This window comes from Malaclemys terrapin, chromosome 1 (genome assembly GCF_027887155.1).
Source record: "Malaclemys terrapin pileata isolate rMalTer1 chromosome 1, rMalTer1.hap1, whole genome shotgun sequence".
Lineage (NCBI taxonomy): Eukaryota > Metazoa > Chordata > Testudines > Emydidae > Malaclemys > Malaclemys terrapin.
Window position 1 is genome coordinate 28,481,408 of NC_071505.1, and position 26,014 is coordinate 28,507,421.

Consider the following 26,014-nt stretch of genomic DNA (forward strand, 5'->3'; position numbering starts at 1 on the left):
TCTGACCCAGTCTGGCTGTTCTTATGGCTACAGTGCAGAAGAAGGCAAAATTTGGGAACAATGTCAGGTTAGCAGGGAAGTGAAAAGCTATCAAGAAACCAACTAGTGTTCCCTGTAGGCCCATATTTGGGCTCTAGCTTTTGTATTTATCAGTAGATGTGTGCCTCAGTCTTTGCATCGCTGTCATCTAATGTGATGCAATGGAACTGTAATGCCATTATATAAGTAGGCTTGGAAGGATTAGATTTTTGTTGGTAAATGTAGATTTCACCATACACATACAAACAACAGAAAAAATATTTCCATTGATAACTGAAATGTACAGATGGGCAAAGTAAGAAAAATGCTGCTTTTTAGAGTTGATGTAACAAGATTTACTTTGTATATTTTGACATGAGATGTTGACAATTTGTGCTTCAACAGTTTTATAAAGGTTTAACTTTTTGAATGCCAAAATCTGCTGTCATTAAATAATTTATTGTCTATCTCCCCATAATTTCCCTCAACTCTGAAAAATTTAAATAGGGAAAAAAGACTGAACCTCATAACTTTGCAACTGGGAAAATTATATTTGATAAAAATCTAAAAAGATGCTTAAAATAAATATCAGTATTATCTGTTGAAATTATAACAAAATATAGAAATCTAATTCTGCCAAGCCTATATATAGGTAAGACGACTATCTAGCACGTGGCTGGGTGGAGCTCTTTTTGGCATCTGGTGGAGCCAAATAAAGTGGAATTTTCACAATCCTAGGATGTAGCTTTAGCAAAGTACAGCGGCAGTTTACTATTTTCAATCCTCTGTAAACTTTTGGATAACAATAAACCAGTGTGCCACCTTGTTTGTTTCTACACAGATGTGTACACATAGAGCTATTAAAATAATTATTTAACCATTCACTATAAATGTTCTCTCTTGTCCTGTGTTTTGTTTTGTGCATTTTACATCAGTTTCAGCCAAATACAGGTATCTTCTCCTGTGTTTGTAAATTGCTGTGTATATTTGCTGCACTATATAAATATTTCACAATAACCATGTGAATCACTTTACACACATTTGTGGAATAAAATATCGGGCTGGTCAGTTTAAAGATAATTCAGTCTAGAAGGATATCTCATAGGACCCAAAAAGAACTTTAAATAAATTATGTACAAGTTGAAGATACAATGTGACAGTCAACTATTAGAATATACTATATACATTACAAGATTTCAAACGGTTATAAGAACACAGTATATACTCTTGTTACTATACTGGTTGTCTATAAACTGTTCGAATAATATACACATATATGTACACATGGTGTTAACATTGCTTAAACCACTGTTTCTCCTTTGGAAGAAGATAAGTCAAAGTATAAAATCAGAAAAACTACATAATTTTAGCCTATGTATAAACATATGTAGTGTATAACAAGCTTGTTCCAAAACTTGAAACATAATCACATGTAATAAAGTCCCTTATACAATGTATCAGCATATCTACAACTGTCTTCGTATGCTGTACATCTGCATTCATCTTCTGTAGCTGAAAATCTGGTTGTTGGATGATGTGATTTGGGATAATTAGAATTTTGTTTCTGTTGGCATCTGTGGAAAGAAACAAAGAAATAAATATCACTTCTGGATAAAGATGTTCTTATGTAACTATCTTTCACTAAGCTATACAGGAGGATTTTCCAATCTAAGAGCGCGCAGGGGGAGATGGGGTTTAACATTTCCAATCTCAATCATATTATCCTTAGTGGCAATTCTGCGGCCCACTATTTTGGGAATATTTCCCTCTCACTCCTTTACTGACTATCTTTCCCGATGCCATCCCTCCAATCACAATTACAGTCAGACCCCTGGCCGTCAAATCCAGCAGCTGTATCTGGCATTTGGGTAAGTGAGAATAATGCTGTGCGGAAGAAGAGGTGAGGCGCTCACTAAGCACAACTCCTGACATCCTTGTTTGGGGCTCAGTCAATGAAAATTTTTAAGGGCAGGTGCAACCTGAAATCACCTGTCCTTAGCTGAGCCTGAGTGTGGAGCTTTCAGCCAAGCAGGTTTGAGCTCCATCCCCTTCCTATACAGGCTCCAAGAGTAGAACTGCTCCAGCCCCAAGTTGTAGGAATATTCAAGGGCTGTGAACGCTTGGGAGGAGTGTTATGGTGAGGAGGAAGGGGGACAGATTCAGCATTGATAAGCAGTGCTTATCACATCAGCTGACCTCTCCCCATCTCCCAGTGTGGAAGTGCATCCGCCTGTTGCCAGCCCAGAAGGCCATGGATAATTTGTCCTGGCTGGGCCATAAACCTCCCACTACGGCTGTGGTTTGCCTTAAATAAAGTGCCAGCTACCAATCAGTGAAAAAGTTAGCCAAACTGGATAGCTCATGGGGATGGAGCCTTTTACACCGAGGGGTCACTTTCTGAGTCTGACCGAGGTGATCTGTGATTGGACATTATCGTCCTCCTGTTGGTGACTCATGGGAAGCAAATTGACCATCTCAGTCCCCATGGCAGTGCTGAAACCATAGCCAGAACTGGCTACCTGTGAGCTCAGTGAGCCTGAAGAGTGAGTGGGCTTGGAGTCTGAGCAACACTCAGACCCCTAGAGGTGGGTACAGGAGACAATGCTTAACACTGTGAGGCCAGTGCCTGTGCTTTCTCTTCTCTCTGTTGTGTCCCGGGAGCTGGTGAGGCAGCACCTTTCACAAGTGCTTGACTTCAGCCTAAATGTGTTTAGAAAGTGAAAGCGCTGTTGATCTTCTGTTGCTGCTGACATGCAGGGGGGAAGGGAGGGGGGCGGCCTTACCGTGTACGCCCGGTTGCGTAATTCGCCGTTTGTATTGATAATATAATGATCACTGCTTCCCATCTCCTGTAGTGAACAGAGGGACTCAGAGTTAGAAAATACCCTCTATTTCCCTCTCTTTTTAGCTAATTTCAAAGGTAATATTGCTCTAAAGACTCAGAAAATGTAACTCTTGAGACTCTTGGCCATAGTGTTCCCTCTGTCTGTGCGGCTGGAGGGGACAGAGTCCTAGTGGCGCAGGGGTTGGTGTGGTGGAAGTGCATTCTCTGCGACACTCTTCCTGCCCCTCCTTCCAGCCAACTCTGGTGGAGCTTGCTGTGCTCCACCGCCCTGTGGAAGCAGGATTGGGATGGGGGGTGGCGCTGCTCAGTCAATGGCCTCATCTCTTGCTTGCCCAGAAGCATCCCATGCAGAAATCTAAGTGGAAATGAGGTCTTGTCTACACACAAAAGTTGCACCAATTTAACTGACTCAGTTTAGAAGCTATTTAAATTGGTACCATTGGTGTGAACACCCTTCAGTTGGTTTAAGAGTGCCTCATATGGATTTAATTTGAGCTGATTCCTTACTGAATGAAGCTAAATTTATATCAGCTACTTTTAAACTGATGTAAGAGGCCACACATGGGGCTTGCACCAATTTAATTACATCAGTTTCTAAACTGATTTAATTAAATCAATACGACTCTTGAGTGTAGACAAGGCCTGAGAATCCAAATCCAAGCGTCATCTCCTCCCCTGAGTCCCTTCTGCAATTGCTGCTGTAGGGCAACCCTGGAGGAGCCAAGTTGCCAGCAGGGAGGGGAGATAGGCTGGTTCTCCAAGGACTTGGAAATTCCCTTTACTGTGGCTCCATCAGAGTGAAAGGCCACACCCCTGCCTTTATTACAGGCCTCTGAGCCCTGTCCCCTCAAGGTGATGGTTTCAGGGGAACTCCACTGCATGCAATTTCCTGGGCTTCCTGCATCCTCCATTGGGTGTCCTGGTAGGAGGGGATAACCCAGCCCCTTGAGACTATGTAAACAACTGCACTGTGAGCAATTTAAGGTGCAGGGCCTGCTCTAGGTTTTTTGCTGCCCCAAGCAAAAAAATTTTTGGCTGCCCCCCCCCCTCCCAGCCCTGGGCTCACCCCCCTCCCCCAATTGCACCCTCCTGCTGCCCCAGCCCTGGGTCACTGGTAACTCGCTCCCAGGGCGGGTCATTCAGCAGGAATTTTGGATGTGCACAGAACACAGACAGGATTGGTTCCCATATAGTTACAGAACTGCAGTAAAGTGGAACAATTTTCAGCTTGTGTGACTGGAGGATATCTGGATGCATATTATAAGACTGTCCTACATAAATGAGGAAAAGCTGAGGTGCCTTTATTATTCTTTTGTTCCATTATTTGTTTCTATGGGGAATGCACTATCACGGTCTTCCTTTTAAACAAATAAAACTAAAACTTAAAAAAAAAAAAAAAAAGCAATGGCTGTTGAAAATAGTCCCAATCCTAATAACCACTGGGAAGCATTTCTTGCTCAATTTATTCTACTTTTTCTACAGCAAGTTACAGTGGATCAGTATATTTGATTTGGGGGAAATGAAGTAACAGCTGCCCAAATTGAGCTTGAGCACTCCTGAATTTTGAGGGTGTTCAGATCTGGAAGGCAGGTACTAGATTCCCTTTCTGAATATTAGCTATATCGGGAGAGGAAAAGTCAATTTCTGCTTCCATGGTTCAGAAGTGGAAATCCTCCTAAGTGCCTGGTACTGTATCTAAAGCTGCCCAGGTCCAGAGCCTCCTCTCCCTTACTTTTCATTTTAAATTCTAGTGGGATCCACATACCTCCCTTGCTAGGCTTCAGATAGAGAGGTGCACCATCCATTTAGTCCCCCCAATTCCTTCTTTGGGGGAGAGCCGAGGGCTGGGGTGGCAGGAGGTGCGGGTGGGGGGGAAGAGCCCAGGGCTGGGGCAGCAGGGGGTGCGGGTGGGGGCCAGAGCTGAGGTGGCAGGAGGTGGGGGGGGGGAAGAGCCCAGGACTGGGACAGCAGGGGAGTGCAGGTGGGGGCCAGAGCTGGGGCTCCAGGGGGTGTGGGCGGGGGAGAGCCCAGAGCTGGGGCAGCAGGAGGGTGCAGGTGGGGGCCAGAGCTGGGGCGGCAGGGGGCATGGGGGGGGAAGAGCCCAGGCCTGGGGCAGCAGGAGTTGCGGGTGGGGGGAGAGCCCAGGCCTGGGGCAGCAGAGGAGTGCAGGTGGGGGCCAGAGCTGGGGGGAGGGGTGGGAAAAAACCTAGAGCTGGCTCTGTTCCTACCATTCACAGCAAGCTGCAGATTTCAGTTCCATACTCCTTTCCCACACCCTTTCCTGTTGCTAGTGGCCAAGGGAATGCTGGGAAATGTAGTTCGTTCCCTGCTCCAGGGCTGGCTCTATAGGCAGGGAGCTAACCAAGGAACTACAGCTCCCAGGGCCTCCTGTTGGTTCTCAGCTCCCATGCTGGATTCTTGCGCCCCTTGCAAATCTGCCGCCCCAAGCAACTGCTTGCTTTGCTGGTGCCTAGAGCCGGCCCTGTTAAGGTGTTACTCCAGAGAAGAATGAACACGTAGCACAGTGGTTACCTTCATGGGTTTGAACTTTGGTGAGCAGGAGCCGTTCTTTTTTACCAAAATGTGTAAAACAGCATCGTGAATGCTGATGAAAAACATGGAGGGCTTAATCTCCTCATCAAAAAATGCACATCTTTCCAGCTTGTCCAGGAAGCCCTCTGCAGGGAAACAGAATCAAACCACAAACCAGTGACTGACAGGCCTGCAGTCATTAAGACAAAAATGAATTCTCAGCATATCCTTTGAATGAGCACACAGAATTTTCTAAGTGGGTTAGTTTGGCTGCCACAAGGCCTGATTCTCCACTGCCTTGCCCCTTTGGCATTTGCTGTGCTAAATGGGCACCAAACAGTACATTCTCAGCTGGTAGCATTTCACATCTATCTTTTGTGCACTTTGCACAGAAGTGATGATACAAGCTGCACAGGAGAGGAGAACTGGCCCTTGTTGTTTTGTCTCCTCATTTAGGCCCCATCCTGTGGTGCCTTATGCTAACTTGTAAGGGCCAAAAAGTTTACAAGCAGTGTGTGGGGGGTGGAGGTTGGGGGTTGGAGAAACCCTACCTATGGGCTCTATGTATCCTCTGCATCATGCATAAGACCTTCACGGCAGGTCTCCGCAGCACACTGCGGCTGGGGCATGGGCAGTGTGTCCATGTACAGTCTGGCTCCATATGGCTGTAATTCTGCATAGCCAGTGTCCCCTATGGCCTGCAATATTGGGACATGGTTGGTCTGTGTGGGTTCCTGAGGCTTCACTCTTAGTTTGAGTTCCCCAGCTACCTGTACAGCACATGTTTATGCAGGCTCCCTTTGCTGTCCCAGGGCTGGGCACTCACTAGCTTTCAGGGGGGAAGACAGAGAGAGCATAGACAGAGGTGATATTTTTTTATCCTTCTAAGTCTGAATATTCACAAGTGAACTGAACCTCACTCTGGTGGGGTGAGGGAAATGGAAGGATGGGGAGATCTAAGATGGAGGAAACCATGAGGGTACAAAACCCTGACAGGGGAAAAATGGACCCATGGGTATTTAGGGTGGGTGCAGATATTTTTACACATCTGGGTCCCATTTCCTCTTATCCACCCTTGGTCACACTTACATGAAAGGCTGACTTTAGCTAATAAAAGCTTTATCTCATTTCAAGTCTGTTTAGTTTGGCTTGTTGGTTTTAGTCAATTAAAGTCAGTACTGCTGATGCCTGCAAGATTCTTTTAATTTGAGTCTGACTAGATGCTTTTAAAGATTCTTTTAGTATAAAAATTTGGTTTGCCCCTTCTAATTGTGTGGGGAAAGCAGTGTGTTGCTAGAAGAGGTATAACTGATACACAGCGACGAGCAATTGGTTGCTTCAAACCAAGATTAACAGAAATGGAAGAACTTACCTTGTGCTCCCACAATATACACATCCACATCAACCCGGACGAAGTCTTTTAAAGTCTGTTAAACAGAAAGCAGGCATTCCTTAGAGACTAACTCTTTTGCCATGAACTCAACAGCAATGACAGTGATTGTCTACAGCAGGTGTACAGTACAGTTGTAAGATAGCATTTGTATTTTGAGCACAAATAAATGGATTTAGGCTGCCATTGGAGTTAGTGACAAAATTTTCATTAACTTTAATGAGTGCAGAATAGGTTCTTTAGATTGATGCTGGACTTTGAAGCCAACCTTCTTTTGTAAGATAAATTTAAAAAGTTTATAATACTATATTTTAAGAAAAGGATCAATATTAAATAATATTAAGAGCTGAAAATGAAAATCTTTGATGGAAAGACAATGCCCCAGTGTGGTAAAGCATCATTGCTCCTATTTTATAGATGAAGAAACTGAGATTTCAAGAGTTAAAGGACAGAATTTTCAAACATAAAGCTCAAACAGAACTGCAATTCCTACTAAAGTTAATGGAAGCTGTGGGTGCTCAGTTCATATGAAAATAAGGCTACTATATAGGTGCCAAAGTGACTTGTCCAAGGCAACTGTGGAAGTTGATGGCAGAAACAGGAACAGAACCAGGTGTTCTGATTCCCCGTTTTATGTTTAAAATCTGAGACCATGATTCATACCTTATTGCTGTAAAACTTCCAGAACTGTTATCTGTTCAAGAAAGGAGTGTATAGCCATTGATATAACTGATTGGAAAATTTAGATGAAAATGAAAAAAAAATAGTTTTTATCAAAGTTTTCCATGAAAAATCTAAACTTTTTGTCAAAAAAATGAACACACATAAGTTTTTGATGAAAACTCAACATTTTCCATGGAAACCAGATACTTTTTGTGAAAAATTTCAGGTAGTTGCAAACCCAATTTTCTGTGGAAAAAAGGTTTTGATGGAAAATTTTCAACTAGCTCCAACTACTGAGTCTTTATGCAATCTATTACTGATCTCCTATGCACATACAGGTGTACCTTTAAGAAACATAGTACATTTACATTTTTTTCTACTTGTGAGCCCTGGCTAGTTGTTTCATGAAAGGCAATTTACCTGTTTGAGGACTCTCAAGGCAGAAACATCAAAAAATGATACTGCTCTGAAATCAAGAATGAGGCTGTGGATGTCAATTCTGGGCACGGTGATGTTGGGAGGAAGTTCTGCATTCCAGTCGATTTGAAATGGTAAGTCTGCCATGTTAGTGGGCTGATCCAGCTCCTCTATTTTATTGTTGTCCAATTCTTCATCAGAATCATTCAGACCATTAACAGTGCAAATAAAGGATTTCTGTATTAAAGAGAAGAAATGGCCACAGTAAACATTACAGCCTCAGGTGTTGTCCACCGATAAGAGCACACATTGATGTGTACACTTGAATAGTATACTGAGGCACTGGAGAGCTGAAGCCCTGATTGAATGCATCATCATTCACTACTTGTGCTTCACACTGGAAGGAATTCTACCTCCCTGTAATTAGGAGCCATTTTGAAATTTCAGTTTTTTCCAATTAATCAAGGATTTAGCACATGCACCATAGCCCCCTGAATGGTAAGACTCCTCTGACTTCAGTGGGCTTTGGGGCAGGCCCATAGAAAGTGTGAAGGATTTCTCCTCAGAGAAAACCAAGTACTAGTTGTGAGCAAACATTAACTATAGGTCAAAACTTTTTCTCCTTGGGATCTGGTTCTACATTCTGAGGGCAAACAAAGATCGTTCTGAAGAGAAGAGAACTTTGCCTAACATTAAGGCTGCAGACCGGGGTCCAGGGTGTTTATATTAACAAGCTTATTTTTTAAGCTTGTATTTAGTTTAACAAATGATAATATGTGGGAATACGTATCCAGCCTTACATTATATTGACATGAGGGAGGGTTTCAAAGGCACAATGGGCAGTTAGGTACCCAAGCCCAGACCCTCAAAGCAATTTAGGTGCCTAATTCTGCCCTTTGAGGATTTGGGCCTCAGCTCCCACTGAAAGTCCATGAAAATGAGATGCCTAAGGCCTGGTCTACACTGGGGGAGGTTGGGGGGGATCGCTCTAAGATACGCAACTTCAACTATGAGAATAGTGTAGCTGAAGTCGACGTACCTTAGATCGAATTAAAATTACTTACTTTGCGGGATTGATGGCCAAGGCTCCCCCGTCGACTTTGCTTCCACCTCTCGCCGAGCTGGAGTTCAGCAGTCGACGGGAGAGCGATCGGGGATCGATTTATCGTGTCTACACTACATGCGATAAATCGATCCCCGATAGATCGATCACTACCCACCAATCCGGCGGGTAGTGTAGACGTACCCTTAGTCTCCCGTGTGCTTTGAAAATCTTTCCCCTAATTTATACCTCTCATCTCTGCTAGATAATAAGCTACATAATATAACACTTACAGGTGTCATTTGCAGCTCTCCTTTCTTCAGCATCTTTCTGATTTTCCTCAAAGCTTTATTGCGTTTGCGCAACACCCGCAATGGATTAAAACCAACCTGCAAAATAACATCTTGATTAACATTCCAGATTTCTTTTTATACAAACAAAAAAAATCCCAGTATCCTCAGATCTGAGAGAGAACTTGATATTATTCTAAAAAGTGATTAGTGCTAGTAGATTCTTGGAGAGTGACCAAGTAAAAAAAAAAAAAAAACTCCAAACAAATCTTAAATGAATTCACTATTGTGAATTAAAATCAAGTACAGAACTGTCTTGAGAAAGATAGTTTGTTGCGTTTTAAGCAAATGATATGAAACTCTGAACCAGATTCTCATCTCACTTACACTGGGGTAAATCTGAAGTTATGCTTCTGGACACAGTGGTTCCATTGTTTAAAATGGATTAACATGGTGCAACTGAGATTAGTGTTGGGAATAGGCCACATCCCGCCTGATTGAATTGGCCTCATTAGCACTAATCCCCCACTTGGTAAGCAACTCCATCTTTTCATGTGCTGTATATTTATACCTGCCTACTGTATTTTTCACTACATGCATCTAATGAAGTGGGTTCTAGGCCACGAAAGCTTATGCCCAAATAAATTTGATAGTCTCTAAGGTGCCACAAGGACTCCCCATTGTTTTTGTATTCATGGGTTTGCTGGTATGAATAAGGGGCCTGATGCAAAGCCCACTGAAACTAATGGCAAGGTTCAAAAGGCTTGGGCTTGTGTTTACTTGGTATTGCCTCAGCGCAGGTGGTTGGATGTGACCTCTCGAGGTCCCTGCCACCTCTACATTTCTATGATTCCATGTTCAGGGTGAGCAGGCCTTGGGCTTCAGTATCTCCAGTATTCTCATAGGACTGGGATTATGTCATTGATAATGGCGTCACTGACCCTGAGGTTGTTCAAGGAATTATTCTCTCTGCAAGGCTAAATTGTCCACTCAGTTTGTCAGTTATTTATTTTAGGACTGAATTACTCATTAATAATAATAAATAAATTACCCTGTCCTCATGTATTACTTCTATCAATGTAGAGGGAAGAGGCTGACTGTTGGGAGTGAAAGGTATAAGCAAACTGGGTTGCTGTGGAGGGCTAAACAGTAATGCTGACGATGAAAGGGGGATGTCTATTGTTTTTAAACAACACAGCAGCCACCAAACATGTAATCAGTAAGATGTGGCCTATCATCCCTTATCACTTGGCTCGTGTGCTGTCACTTGCCCCCTTCTTCTGCCTGTCTTTTTAGACTATAAGATCTTTGGGGAAAAAAATGTGTCTTACTCTATATCTGGGGAGCGCCTAGAATTTCTTGGTTTTACTGCATTTTAAATAGTAATAATAATACTATCCTCTTGTGTGTCCTGTGTGATTGTGGCCTTTTTTTTTTTTTCAGAGGGACTTTTAAGAAAATATATAATTACGGTAGAAGTTCAGCACAACTGTAAGATAGGCTGTCATTTTCTTTCTTACACACACACACTCAGTATTTGAAATGAACGCTGAAGGCCAGGATGCCAACCAGAGTTTAAGATGGAAGCTAGCCTAAACATTTTTGTCTATAGAGATAATTAATGATAATAATGGTAATTGTAGTTGTGTATTTCTACTCTTTTTGGGCTCAGTTCTAGGCTAATTAAATCATAAACATGCTGAACGTGCAAGTTAATTATTAAGTTTTATTTATCTTTAATTTATTATGTAATTAGAATCATAGAATATCAGGGTTAGAAGGGACCTCTGGAGGTCATCTAGTCCAACCCCCTGCTCAAAGCAGGACGAATCCCCAACTAAATCCCCAAATGGCCCCCTCAAGGATTGAGCTCACAACCCTGAGTTTAGCAGGGCAATGCTCAAACCACTGAGCTATCCCTCCCCCCTCCCCTTCAAATTCATTCATTTGAACTCAAAGTAATTCATTTAAAGTGATTGCCAAGAAAAAACTTACAGAGGTGATAAGTTTCTCCTGAAAGAAGTCAATATTAGCAAAGAATATCGGGGCCGGACAGCTGAAAATCTTCACTCCCTCTGGCTCATATATCTACACAACAAAGTAGGGGCGTTACTTACAAGTGTCTATTGCACAGAAATGCATGCAACAGATGATGTAAATAATATACAGGCTCTTACGTCTACATAATCCTTTCTGTTTTTGTAGATGTTGCTTCTTCCAACATTAGCCAAAAGAGTGCACTTTGGACTGCAAACAAATACAAATCAAGTTATTTATACATCATGCTGGAACATAATGGAATGAACAATTGCTGTTGTCTTAAAAGTCTTATCTTGCTGTTGGAAAGCTGTACTGCCTTAATGGCTGATAAAATAAAATGATCTCAGCATTATGATAATTGTACTGGTCATGTAATCAATCTAAGAGCCTTTTACTCTAAACTAAGAAAGAAAATTAACTATGAAAAGTAAATTCAAATGGGAGAAGAGTATCTATATTGACAGAGTGCTGTAGCTTATTATGGGCCAGACTGTGACCCCCGTATTCTTACTGGCAAGCATTACGCACATGAGTAATAATTAGAATAATACTTAGCTATATAAAAGCTAGGTATAATTATTATTATCTAGATTATATAGTCCCATTGAAGTGTGATTCACATGCCTTTTCTCATTAACAGGAAGCAGAACACAACATTCCCCTTGACTTATAATATTTAGTATCCAGAATTATCCCCTAGAATTGATTTTGAGTGCAAAGTTGCAGGCCACATTGAGGCCTGGAAAATTTGGTCCTCTATGTTTTAAATGAGTTTATTTTCAACATGCAGTCTTGATAGGGTTTATGTTATATTCAACATTTACTTACAACTGTGTGCGGAACACTATGGTCAGGAGTTCAAATCCTATTGAAACTCCTAGTCCAATAGCAAGCCCCAGTATTACAGTACATAGGAAAGTCACAATCCATATCATCTGTAAAAAATATACACAATTTCAGATGTTAAATTACACTAGGAAGCAAGAGTATAAACACAGATAGGGAACCAGAAACTCCGGGTCTGATCTCGACTGTGCCTATGCTCTTGGGTAAAAATCCTTCTTAGTTAACAGAACTGAGAGAGTGAGATTTACCAATCTCATGGGTGTGCTGGAAGGATAACTTAGTTAGTTAATGCTGGAAAGTCTTTTTGAAACTGAATGCTGTATAATAGATGTGAAGTGCTGATATATTAAAAAAGCATGACTTTGTATACAAAACTAGTTGAATGCGCTTAAAAATATCTGGCAAAAGGACAAGGTAGAATGTAAATCATGATATTGGGAAAGGTAATATTTGTGAATATAATCTTGTGTCGAGAGAGGAAAGTTTAGCTACTATGAATGTATTTAATTGAAAACTGGAAGTATTTAAATAATAATTATAAGAACACTTGGAATTTTTTATCACAGGCCTCAAAGTGTTTCATCATGCGGGGTAAAGCTCCATATCCTCATTTTCGAGCTGGAAAACACTGAGGCCCACAGTAGCTATGTAACACAAAAAGTGAGTGGCACTGTTCGGCACCGAACCCAGATCTTCTGATTCTTAGAGGTATGCCTTGTCTACTGGCAATGCTGCCTTTCAGTCATTTCTTTAGCTTTATCATTAGCAGTAATTACCAAGCTAACTGTAAGTGATGATTCATTTACATAGCTCTCATTGGCAGTAATGGGAGCTACATACATGTATTGAAGTGAAAATAGGTCCATAAATGTGTAGCCAACAGGCCACATATTTACCAATTTTTCTGTTACTTCTTTATATAATTGATTTTGAATGGTGGGATTTTTTTAATGAAGAAGACTGATGAAATGGGTGAATGTGAAGATTAAAGAGAGAGAACTGAGCTAAAAGAGATGAGACTGAGTGAAAAAACATTTTAAAAAAATCTTGTATAAAAATAAAAATGCAGGTCAGAGATATGTTCAATGCAGTAAAGCAAGGCAAATAAACTGAATCTTTAAGAGAATTTGCAAAATAAATGCCTGTGCAATTGAATTTTATTCTTAAGTGTAAATTGGCTGCTACTTACACAATCATATTTGTCCTTTTTCCATAAAACACCTATTTCTTTGAACTGCATAAGCATCCCCTTTAAATTGCCGAGAGCCAAAGCTGCAAGGACTGACTGTTAAAAACACAAAAGAGAGCAAATGCCGAATGTTATAATTACAAGATTCTAGTAACAGACACAGAGCATGGGCCAGAGGACAATGGGTGCTTCCTGCTACATTGACGCTGTGGGCCAGGATGTGCCATTAAGCTAGAGCACTGTATTAGATGCCTTCTGCACCTCCCCTTTAAGATAGTGGAGCATGTGCTTCTATTTGTGGCTGGCCTGCTGCACTGGCCAGTGCAGAAGAGGATGGGGCCACAGCAGTGGTGGTGCCAGCCTTTGTGAGCAGGGAATGGTGGGTTATTGGTGGCACTGACCACACACAGCAGCACTCTCCATTCTGGCCTGGTGCAGAGGGGAGGCTCTGGGGGTGGGCTGGAAGATGGAGAGCGAGCCCACCTTGCACTCACCCAGCAGTGGTGACTCCTGTCCCCAGGACTGGACCTGGGACCCCACTGTGGGTATTGTGACCTGGCGCACAAGTTTACAGCGCCATTCAGGTTTGGCCCAGCACTCCTCTGTCATGACGGAGAGCTGGCTGGGCCAAGTTGGACTGAATGGCGTTATGACATTGCACACAGGGTCACGGTTCCATGCTGACACATGTCACAACATTTGGAACAGGGAGCCTGGCCCAGCCCTGTGGGACAGGAGCCACTACTGCCAGGGGAGAGTGGGGTAGCCCTGTGTGAAAATTTGTGTTGTAACCTTCTTTTGTCAGTTGCACAACATGCTTGAAAAGGTGCCACGTATACACCTAAAGGCTGCCGGGGGGTGGCAGGGGGCTGTTGCCCTCCATTAGCTCTGCCACTAGGTTTTTCATTGCCTCCTTTTCCTCCTTCTCCCTCCCCTATTTTCTTTAGGGCCCTCGCAAGGAGCAGTCCCTGGGCTCAGGAAAGACCAGGGCTGCATTTGAGCATGGCCCCTTATCTGGAGAAGCAAGTGGCCTGGTTAATCAGAATCTGATCTTATCTATTTGGGAGTTTGTGTGTTCATTTCTGTGATGTTTGGGTGTCCATGCTGACGTAGCGTGTCAGTCTGTACTAACTTCTCTGTAGGTTCCCTAAGGGGCTGGGGAGGAAGGGGAGGAAAGTTGCATGTCCCCATCAGTCCCATCCCTTATGAAAGATGTCCTATAGAATTTAACAGGCATAGGGTTTTGTGAAAGCTTCATAGGCTTTTGCAAAATTACTCTAAAACTCTATAGTGTTGACTGGAGAATGAGATCCATGCTATGGATTTTTGACCTTACTATAAATGTCTATATCATGGACATAATTCCCTATGTAATTATCAGAGGGCTCAAAACACCTCTAGAAGTGTTACCATTTTCTATTAAACTCTACTGACTATAGATCACTTCCTCCCCATACACGTGGGGTTCAGGGAAGGACCAGCTGACCCTTCCCATCCGTCCATGCAGGCAGGGACAAATTCACACTTGGAAAGTCCCCTCTGTGCATTGAGCTGGGGAAAACAATCAGGCCCTGACATAATCCTGCCCTGCTCCTGAAGTCAATAGCAAAATTCCTATTGACTCTAGCTGGAACAGTGTCAGGTCCTTGATGAGCAGGAATAAATCCTATGCAAAAGTAGAGAATACCTTCTGTAATGGTTCCAGGAGAAATCCAATGGCCACGATGACAATCAGGACAACGACAGCAGAGAGAAGACCAGCAACCTGTGGAAGAAAAGGATTTCACCATAAGTCTGTATCCTAGAGCACTTTGTGCAGCCAGTGCCATGTGGCATTCAGCTCTGTCAACATCTTGTATTTGCAATACCTGTGTTTTGCCTCCTGTGCTTTCCTGCACACCTGATCTTGACAGCGATGTACTTGCAGCAAATCCGCTGAATGCGCCACAAAAGATGTTACTCAGGCCAAAGGCAATTAATTCCTAACAGAATAATGAATATGAGGTTTTTTAAAGAAACAGTTCTGAAAAGATAGTTCATAAACCAAAGCATTTTTAAAGCTATGTTCATTTGCAATGTACTATGGTCATATTGATTTAAATGTTTCTTGTTTACCTGGTTGCCATTTATGGGGTAATCATACTTGACAGAATATACTTTAGCGACCGAAAAGGCAACTGCAAATCCAACAATCGCTATGGAAAAAGCGTCACCCACACAACTTTGGAAAACCCTCATATCAAGTTGAACAGGAGGCTTAAATCTGTAAGAGAACCCAAAAGAGAGAACTGTGCCTTAACGGGGTGCTTAAGAAAACAGTATGGCAAGCAAAGCATTCAGTGAGCTCGGTGACAGTCCATCTCTTGTGCTATTTTAACTGTGCACTTTTCTGTAGAGGTGGGACCAAAACATAATCTTGGCTCTAAATGCCAATGAACTTCAGGGATGTTTGAATCGGGATTGGGACTTTTCAGATTGAGTCCATTCCCTACTAATCTGCAATCAGCTCAGTTTGTAATTCAATTACCAGGCTCTCTTTACCGGAAGTCAAATCCTAAGGTGTCAAGCACCTGTAATGAGCATTATTATTTGTAAGATACACACAAGGCCCTTCCTAAGTCAAGGGCTGAATTGTTGCTGAGGCCTTGCACAGGTCCTCTGCACTGGAGTGGATTTCGCTCTATAGGAAAAAACTGCTGTGATTTGTTCTGGTTCTTTAAATAGTTAAATAAATATTTGCTAAGGAAGGTCAGTCACTAAGTTTAGATCTTTTCCTTATTTCCTGCTCCCTGGCTTTTTGGACTGGAGCTTTTGTAGTCCAAGGGCAATAAAAAGACATTCTTCAATGAGCTGGTTTTTCAGTGCCCTTAAATTGATCAGTCTGAAATCTGAGGGTCAGAGCCTGTTGAGCAGAAGTAGCTGTTCCTCTGCTGATTTCATCCACTGACGCACCAGTGACTGTGAGCACTGTCCTGCAGGGGCAGTCAGTAACATTTCTGTCAGCAGCAAAGGTTGCAGCAGTGTATTGTCATGTTATGTTTCTTTCTCGTGACACACTTCTGTGCTTATATTCTAAATGTAGGTATTTATGCCCTACTTGTCACGGGGGATTTAGAGATGTTATAGTAATCTAAGCAAACTGAGTCGTAATAATGTAATGAATGCTGTATGTGACCTGGTCAGTGGGGTGAAGTTATTAGATATTGAGTTACAAGACTTTTTTACATGAATGTATTGTTCTAGTTTAATAAGGGGTTGTGGGAAAAGCAAGCAGGAGAGCAACACAATAATTACAGATAGGCAACCTCTCAAGAAACACATTAGACAATACAGGACAATGATCTACTTCTAGGCTGTTTTGCCAGGCTGAAAACTAATAAATCAAAGGGTTATAAATAGATAACAAACCTTCTTTGGAGAGCAAGAGGGAGCTCAATTGTCAGGAACTATTGAGGGGGACAGGCTTGCTTTAAGCAGATTATTTGGCTACTGGATACCACTGTTATTGCTGCTGGAAAGAACAGAACTACAGGCACTGAAGACAGGTCAGGACCATTGAGATAATCATAGTTGATCACAGGGGACTGCAGCTCAAGGACTGGTCTGAGTACGAGAATTGCACGATTCCACTCTGAGATAGCTGACGGCCTGAGACCTGAGTCAGGGTATGCTCAGAGACCAGGATGGGGCAGAAGAGCAATTAGTTCGGTAACTCTGACACCCCTTTTCCTAGTATTCAACTGGTCATTTCACACAACAAGGAATGAATTAATTAATTCTCAGTTTCTTGGAAGAAAAAATGCTTTTCATTACTGAATAGCTCTTATCTATTGAAAATTAGTCTGTTGAAAGCTGTGATATTGTTGAATGCAAAAAGTTTACTTAACTGCTCAGAAGAAGTAAGTTTTATTAATGCAGAGTATTTAATTAGAAGGCAGAGATGGGTGAATTCTGTGGCTAAGAACTTGTTTAGAAAGCATATGGTGCTCCACCGGAAAGTTTCAGAATTATACTCTTACCCTTTTTCTAGTTGTCCAATGACATCAACTTGAAACCTCTCTTTGAAATTACAGGCATAGGATATACCTGTTGCTATGACTGTCTGTAAGGTAGCAAAATTATCTACATTAGGAATTTGCAAATAAGACCACAAAAAAGTCACTATTTCAAACCATCCTTTCGCTTCTTCCTAGCAAACATTGCCTCTTTGATGTGCTTTCTAATGTCCTTACTAGTGGTAGATTAGGCCTCCAAAACTAGACATTTTCCTGCTATTCAGAGCCGAGGCGTAGCCAGCATGGGACATTTGGGTGGGCCTCGACTTTGGGTGGGTGGGCAATGATGGGGGAAAGGGGTAGGAGGGATCAGGGAGGCAGGAGGGATTGGGGGGGCCCGCCTCCCCTCTATCTCTTCAGCCGGCCTTGGGGGAGCGATAGACACTCTGGCCAGGGGTTCCTCGGGTCCCCCTGCATGCACCCAACTCTGGGAGGAGACGCTGCTCTCCAGTGCACACGGCTTCTGGCATCCATCTTTGTCCCACCGCCCCACGCCGGGTCCAGCTCTCCAAGGCAGCAGGCCTGTCTTTTTTGAGGATCTCCTCTGCCACCGACACCAGGTCACCCACTCGCCCACCCTCCTCATCTGGTGCTCCCTCCCCTTCCGGTTGGGCGGGGGGCACCCAGTGTGCAGCGTCCTCCAGGTCTGGGCAGGGCTAGTGCTGGGGCCGGACCAGAGCCGGAGTTGGGGGGGTGGGCCTGGATGCTAAGTGGGTAGGCCATGGCCCACCCAGGCCCACTCATGGCTACGCTCCTGATTCAGAGGTAAGTTTTAGGTGTTACAGGTGTGTCTGTGTTCGTAAACCACCCTGAAATTCCAGCAAACTTTCTCATTAGTGGTGGAATACATCCTTACAAAATGGACATTTTCTGCTCTCCTTGAGTAAAAAAAAGTACTACAATAGTCTATAGTACAACAGCAGTGTTTCTCAACCCTTTCCGGTTGGGGACCCCTTATTCAGTGTTTTGTGACCCCATTACTCTTGCTTTCATAGTAAATGTAAACACTGTAGCCATGATACGGGCTATATACTTTATTTGTGTGTGTGTGTTTTAAGAAGCCGACGGAGAATAATGGACCTTGAAGAATATAGGAGACGGGGAGTGAGACAGTGGGAGAGAGTCAACTGCATGGACACGAAAGGGGCAGAGCTACTGCACATAATAGATCAAAGGGTTATAAATAGTTTGATCTCAAAAACACTGAAAGTTTTGGCCACCCCAAAGTTATTCTGGAAATCTGATTTATTGATTGCTTTAGATTGTAATAACATTTTTAAGCCTCATGACCCCCCTGCCAGTTGTGACCCACCAGTTGAGAAATACTGCTCTGCAGTTGTCATAGCTATAAAGGGAAGGGTAACAGCCCTCCTGTGTACAATACTATAAAATCTCTCCTGGCCAGAGACACCAAAATCCTTTTACCTGTAAAGGGTTAAGAAGCTCAGGTAATCTGGCTGACCACTGACCCAAAGGATCAATAAGGGGACAAGATACTTTCAAATCTTGGTGGGGGGAAGGCTTTTGTTTGTGCTCTTTGTTTTGGGGGTTGTTCGCTCTTGGGACTAAAAGGGACCAGACATCAATCCATGCTCTCCAAATCTTTCTGAACAAGTCTCTCATATTTCAAACTTGTAAGTATCAGCCAGGCAAGGTGTATTAGTTTTATCTTTGTTTTCTCAACTTGTAAATGTTCCTTTTGACAGAGGGTTTACCTCTGTTTGCTGTAACTTTGAACCTAAGGCTAGAGGGGGTTCCTCTGGGCTCTTTGAATCTGATTACCCTGTAAAGTTATCTTCCATCCTGATTTTACAGAGATGATTTTTACCTTTCTTTCTTTAATTAAAAGCCTTCTTTTTAAGAACCTGATTGATTTTTCCTTGTTTTAAGATCCAAGGGTTTGGATTGGTGTTCACCAGGAAATTGGTGGAGAAGTCTCTCAAGGCTACCCAGGGAAGGGTTATAGTACTTGCGAGGGAGATATTCTGGGGGGGGGGGGGAGGTAGACAGAGTTTCCCAAATAACTCATAAATAATTTGTGTGGTGGCAGCAAAACCAGATCTAAGCTGGTAGTTAAGCTTAGAGGTTCTCATGCAGGTCTCCACATCTGTACCCTAGAGTTCAGAGTGGGGAAGGAACCTTGACAGCCGTAGAGTTCCAGTAGAATGCTGTAGTGCTTGGTTTTAAGGGGAGTGTCTGATTTTACAGATAAATCAGACATAAAACATTTCATGAATAATACTTTTCTCTCTAAAGATATGTTAAATTATAAAACAGTGAAAGAAATGTAAAGCACATAATGATATCTCTGTCAGGATATAACCCACAATGGTTTTTGTCAAAGACAGAAAGAAGACAGTAGTTGAGAAAAATACTATAGTACGTAGAAACAGGTTTTAAACCCTGCTTTGTGTGGCACTATTGTCACTATATACTTGAAATAAGGAAGTGGAATAATCCTTACCACAAAGAGTTCAATTGGGATGGGCACTGGTAGTTTGGCTTTGTATCGCTCATTAATTTCTTTCACCACAAACACAATGACCAAGATAATGAGTGCTGTGACAAGATCTGCAATGTTTGTCTTCGTGATCTGCCCACCAATCTTTCCCAGAGTCTACAGAATTAAAAAGAGAGAGAGTGCTTTGAAATAGGCTGCCTTTGCTTGATGCAGTGAGCATCACCTTTTAAAAAAAATAAAAATATTTATATTTCTTTAATTATTATTTTAGTCAGGATTTAGTTCTGGTGGAATGGTTTGGACTGAGACTCCTGGCGAGTAAAGAATGGTATTTATCCACAGATAGACAACAGCAATGCTAACTTCTCCACAATGACCCTCAAACCTGACTTCCTGATCTCATCTCTAGTGGTGAGATGGTACATCTGTTTCCATGCTCTCCACTTAGCTTATCTGCTGAGACTGCTACCAGCAGGTGTGAGAAGTTGTGATACACATGCTTGCCAGCCAGGAACTGGACTGAGAACAACAAAGAGCTTATTACTTTTAGGACACCAGACAGCCATCTGGTGATAATAACTGTTGGCCACCACAAACCTGACCCAGAGTGATAATGATAACATACAGGTGAAGGGCTCTATTTCCCAGATCCCAGGAAGTCAGAAATTTTGGGGAAAAAATAACTGAACACATAAATAAATCTTCAGCAAGTCAGTTCTTTCTTTCTTTGTTTCTTTTGATTTTTAATCATGCAACCAGACCCCTGGGAGCTAAACCCAAATGAAAGACATCTACAATATTGCATTTATTTATATTCCAGTCCAATAAGAATTAGTAGCTATAAGAAAATGCCCGAGACAAAGCTACATGGACTCTGAAGGACATGCTAACATATTGTAGAAAAGGTCATATAATTAGCCTATTTGTGCACCCAACACAATATCTAAATATCATTATTTTGTGACAATAACACATCTTTTTGCAAATTGCTTCTTTTTTTTTTTTACTCTGAAGATTCGGTTGGTGTAACTACTTGGTGATCTAGAGTCTGATATACTATACTTGTCTATGTAACCCACACACCTTCTGGGTGTGGGGCTCTGTTCCATCTAGTGGCACTGAGACCACTTAGAGAGAGAGAGAGAGATTAATGACATTGCTTTACAGCCCTAGTTAAAGACAAGTGGCTTTTAGCTCATGCAGTAGAGACTCATGCATTTAGCTCCAGAGGTCCCAGGTTCGATCCCGCCTGCCGACGACCGGGGTCTGTCAGTATTACATCATGTTGTTAGCAACTGAGGAATACTTACACAGAAAATTGAAAGTGGTTCCTTACATCCAGTAACCGGTAGCTGGAGTATGAATTTCAGCTGAGACACCACAACATGGATAGCTGCAGCAGTAGTGAAACCACTGATTAATGACTGAGATAGATAAATAATTACGAATCCAACCTGTAGTGCTCCCAAAAGCAACTGTAACACAAAACAACCAATCATTTGTTAGATGTAGTTAGAAGAGAAGCACAATATTGTTGACCCCAAACATTCAAAAAACATGATTGGGATTGGTTTATGAATTGTGAGATTTTTTTTAAAATAATACATTTTTTTTTAAATTTTGCATTCTGGATTCTGAGCCTTTAGGGTTCCCTTGGTTCATGTTTCCAAGCTTTTCTCTGCAAACCAAGAGGATTAGGAACTTACTTTTAAAAAAAATGAAAGCTGAGATTGTCACCTAATCTCATGACTCCAAGATCTGGGGCTTTAAGAAACACCCAAATATTGTGAGACTTGCATGACAATGGGCAACACTGGAAGCATAAGTAACAGTCATTCCTACAGAAATCCTAAACCTCTGAGTTTTACTTTTGATCCAAAGTAAGGGTATAGCGACACAGCAAAGAAAAGCCTGCGGCTGGCCTGAGCCAGCTGATTCAGACGTGCGGGGCTGTTTCATCGCTTTGTAGAATTCTGGGCTCAGGCTGCAGCCCCAGCTCTGGGACCTTCCCACCTCATGCCAAGTCAGCGGGCATGGGCCAGCCGTGTGGGTTTTCTTTGTTCTGTAGACATATCCTAAATGTCCTTGCTGTTAAAATTTTCAGTGTATCCGTATTTCTTACACATTATAAATCTTTCATGATGTGGAAACATATATATGCATTCACTACACAGGAATGTGTTCTACAGTATTATTTCCAGAACAAAATGGAACTAAATATATTTGTCTTCCTCTCTGACTTCATCCTTATACTGTATTACTGTTATATGGAGCTTCCTTCAATATGACTGTTTACCTCACCAATATAATGGCTCCATTCTGTTCTCAGACCTATGGATATGTATCACTGCCCCTCTAGGAAAAATCTGGTTAATGATTTTGCAATAAGTGGGGCATTCTGTGCTTGGATAGCCTGTGGGATTGGGCCCATGCACAATAATTGTTTTTAACAGAAATGTAGCAGCATATGAAAGGTAGGGCCATCCTTAATGCCCTTGTCAATAGCCTGCAAGTCAATATCTGTAGAAGCTTCCAAATAGCTCACCCAGATGGCTCCTGGTCAATGGGACAAATTCATCCAGTTGGGAGGATGATGGTGGTGATGGTTTAATTTATAGTCCCTTGGGACTGGCAGCACGGAGGAAGGATAGATAGATAGATATCATTATGAGGTACCAACCTGAAAAATTCCAGCAAGGAGTGATACAGTTGCTGCCACCTGTATCTTCTCGTCATCTAGTGCCGTAGAAGTCGTTAAAGTGCTGTTTCCAACACTCTCCTCATCGACTAACTTCATAACTACTTCTCCCACCATTATGCTCAGAACAGGGAACGGACCTAATTCACACAAAGTAATGCATTAAAGCTGGGCGGGTAAAATATAAGTTTCCATCAACCACAATTTTATTTCATGTTTGAAAAAAGTTACAAAGCTTTCCCAAATGGAACAGTGTGTAATAAGTTACGTCTGGGGATTTTCATTTCTTTATTTTCCACATGAGTTACTAAAACGTAAGCTATGAAAGAGAGCAGAGTAAATACTGTGCAATATGACTTAACTTACCAACAGAGATATGTCTGGAAGTGCCAAAGAAAAAATAGCCTATGACCGGGAAAAAGGCTGCATAAAGTCCATACCCCGGGCGAACATACACTAGTAAAGCAAATGCTAGACCTGTAATAATAGAAAACACAGGGAAAGTTAAGCACATATTAGAGGTGGAAGTCTACAGGATCTCTCGACATGGACTTACATGGTATTTTGATCTTAGAAAGAACAAAAACAAAGCAAAAGCATTTCCCAAAGATTACCTTGCAGGACAGCCACCAGCCCAGTGCTGAGCCCAGAGACAAAGTCACTCAGGAGCCATTCCTTGACGCGATATGCCGGCAACCAGGAAGTTATAGGTAACAAACCAGTGGCAATATTCTTGGCCTTTTGTGGGGAACATCTGAAAATATGTGACAAACCACAGTTCAGTCAGCTAACATCTTTGAGTCAGTCAATAGTGAAACCTAATCTTGATATATAAAACTAAAGGATAAGAATTTAGATTTCAGCCTGTCAGAGGTATCCAGCATGGAACAACCTGCCTGGGCCATAGCCCCACTGTTTCAGGAATATTTTTAAGCAAAAGAGTGACACATTCCTCCATGGTGGGACTCCATTAACAAGAGTTACACTAGGGATCATCTGAGTTGAATGGATGGAGTTACCTCAGTGATTAACTGAATTGAATGGAGTTAAGGGATGAATTTGTCCCTCAGTGTTGAGAGTTAATGTTTGTTTTCTTCAGAATGGGAGAGGTTGATGTTGAAGAAACCAACAGCAAAAGCTGGGTGAAAGTCTTTATGAGACTAGCTGGAAGGAAGATTGTAAGACTCATAGACTCATAGGCTTTAAGGTCAGAAGGGACCATTATGATTTTCTAGTCTGACCTCCTGTACAACGCAGGCCACAGAATCTCACCCACCCACTCCTGTAACAAACCCCTGATCTATGTCTGAGCTGTTGAAGTCCTCAACTTGTGGTTTAAAGACTTCAAGTGCAGAGAATCCTCCAGTAAGTGACCCGTGCCCCACGCTGCAGAGGAAGGCGAAAACCCCCCAGGGCCTCTGCCAATCTGCCCTGGAGGAAAAATCCTTCCCGACCCCAAATATGACAATGTAGTTCAGAATATTTGAGAGTTAGGAGGTAGCTCAGGGGATCTATTTCTAACATCAATATTTACAAAAAATGTTTCTTACCTAAAACATACCCTCAGATGATCCAAAAAGGTTTTATGGTATCTGTGCACTTTCTTATGTTCTTCACCAAATGAGTTCTCTGAGTATACCGGTCTGGCCACAACATACTGGTTGCCTACAGGTTCAACCATTTTTCCTGAAGTGCTGGGTTAGGATGGAAGATTCTTATGTATAGCTCTTTGACACTAGTCACTTAAAAACCTGAAAATAAATAACAGAATGTGCCTCTTAAATAACTCAGGAGGAGCATTATGAAGTGCACAGATGAGTGGATTCCAAACTGAGCATTACTACCTTTGAAGATCAAAAGAAACAGGATTAAGAAAAATAAATTTTGTTTTGTCAGAGTGACCTCCTTCCCTCCCCCTCACATTGCTAGGGAGCACTTCACTAGGGAAAGAAAGCTATTGTTCCAAAAGAGACAGTCAGAATGTTGAGATTGGGTGAGGGTTAGCTTATCTCCTAATCAAGTGTTTACCAATAAAATCTACCTCAATCAAGGGAAACTGATTGTTTTTAATACAATTTCCTGTTGTTACACTGAGTGTGAGGAACACTATGGGCTGCCAGGAAGTTTGGGAGCTCACTGAATCTGACCTAGCAACCTAAGGAATAAAGATGTGTCCAAGCCTTTGGACTTTGTGAAAGCTTGGAACTGGAGTCAAACTTTTTGGCTTGGCTCCATAGAGACTAATGAATGGCTGTATGCAATAATAAGGATAACTTCCTAGATTATTTACTTTTAAGTAGATGTTTCCTTTACAGCTTCTTGCATGCTTCTTCCCCAGGCACCTGCACAAGTCTTCATCACAGTCATCCCCTCAGTGTTATTTTCTATCCTGTTCCTCATGCATACTAACATTTTATTTGTCTGCACTGAGCAGAAGTTTTTACTGAGCTGTCCACTATAATCCCTGGTCTTTCTCCTCAGTGGCTATAGGGAATTTAGAATGCAGCATTGTGAATGAGTAGATTATTATCATTCTTCCTAGTGGGCATTACCTCAATCTTTTCAACAATTAATTTAATCTGCCATTGGGCTGCCCATTCACCGAGCTTGGGTAGGCTCCTCTGAAATTCTTCAAAGTCTTCCTAGTTCTGATTAGCCTAAATAATTTTGTGTTGTCTGAAAAATGTTTCCACCTCACTGTTCATCACCTGTTCCAATCATTAGTAAATCTATTAGACAGCATCAGTCCTAGAACAGAACCTTGGAGCACTAGCTGTATAATCTTTCGCCATCTTAAAAATAGACTGTTTATTCCTACAACTTGGTTTTCTGTCTCTGAGCACAGAAGTTTCCAAACTGTGTTGTGTGGATCATGGTGGTCAGAGGAGAGGTGGCTGGCCACTTAGTGCTAGTTCCCCCTTGTTTCCAACTACTGAACTGCATTACAATACATTAAATAAATATCTAACATTTTGCTTCCATGTATGCAATTGTTGAAGTTGTCAGAGGTATGTTATATATTTGCAAATGGGAAGAAGTGGTCATGATTGTGACTGAGAGGACAGGTGCTTAGTCATGAAACAATCTCTGCATCAAAATCTGGTTCCCACCATGAAAAAGTTTGAAAAGTTTGGTTAACCCCTTTCTCATCCATGACAGAACTCTACATGTTACCCCATGACTATTTAGTTTCTTAATAGCCTCCTGAGGGAGACTTTGTCAATGGCTATTTGAAAGTCCAAATAAATTATGTCAACTGATTCTCCTAAAACCACTCTTTTGTTGATATGCTGTTTTTCGCCTTTGGCAATGGCTTGAGAAAGTATTTTCATAGATGATATAACAACTTTTTGCTACAAAAAAAAAATCAGACCTAAAAGGTTCTCCAAAATTTGAAACTAAGCCATTGCACACTCCACCAGACAAAAATAGTTAAAACCTAGGTCCAGCCGTAGCTGGTTTATTCTTCTAGATCCTGTCCCAAATTCCACTGAAGTCAACAGGAGTCTTTCCATTGACTTCAATGCC

General features: G+C 42.0%; 1 protein-coding gene across 1 annotated transcript; it reads right to left on the minus strand.

The window, feature by feature from the left end:
* Positions 1-1,117: 1,117 nt before the first annotated feature.
* SLC26A3 (solute carrier family 26 member 3) lies at positions 1,118-24,167 on the minus strand. The gene is made up of 20 exons (XM_054016177.1): positions 24,037-24,167; positions 23,101-23,240; positions 22,853-22,963; positions 22,469-22,626; positions 21,099-21,263; positions 19,792-19,944; positions 17,292-17,374; positions 15,388-15,535; positions 15,141-15,254; positions 14,960-15,037; positions 13,273-13,368; positions 12,066-12,172; positions 11,375-11,444; positions 11,193-11,285; positions 9,201-9,296; positions 7,869-8,102; positions 6,768-6,822; positions 5,396-5,541; positions 2,802-2,867; positions 1,118-1,592 (listed from the first exon to the last, which is right to left on the minus strand). The coding sequence occupies exons 1-20, from the start codon at positions 24,165-24,167 to the stop codon at positions 1,569-1,571; spliced, it is 2,268 nt and encodes a 755-aa protein (XP_053872152.1). The 3' UTR covers positions 1,118-1,568.
* Between the last annotated feature and the right edge of the window lie 1,847 nt (positions 24,168-26,014).

Coding starts and splice junctions, on each gene's coding strand:
- SLC26A3 (XM_054016177.1), bottom strand. CDS start 24,167: ATGGTTGAACCTGTAGGCAACCAGTATGTTGTGGCCAGACCGGTATAC. Junction 12,173..13,272: donor AAAAGGACAAATATGATTGT/GTAAGTAGCAGC, acceptor TATTTTTTACAG/ATGATATGGATTGTGACTTT. Junction 1,593..2,801: donor TACGCAACCGGGCGTACACG/GTAAGGCCGCCC, acceptor TTCTTTCCACAG/ATGCCAACAGAAACAAAATT.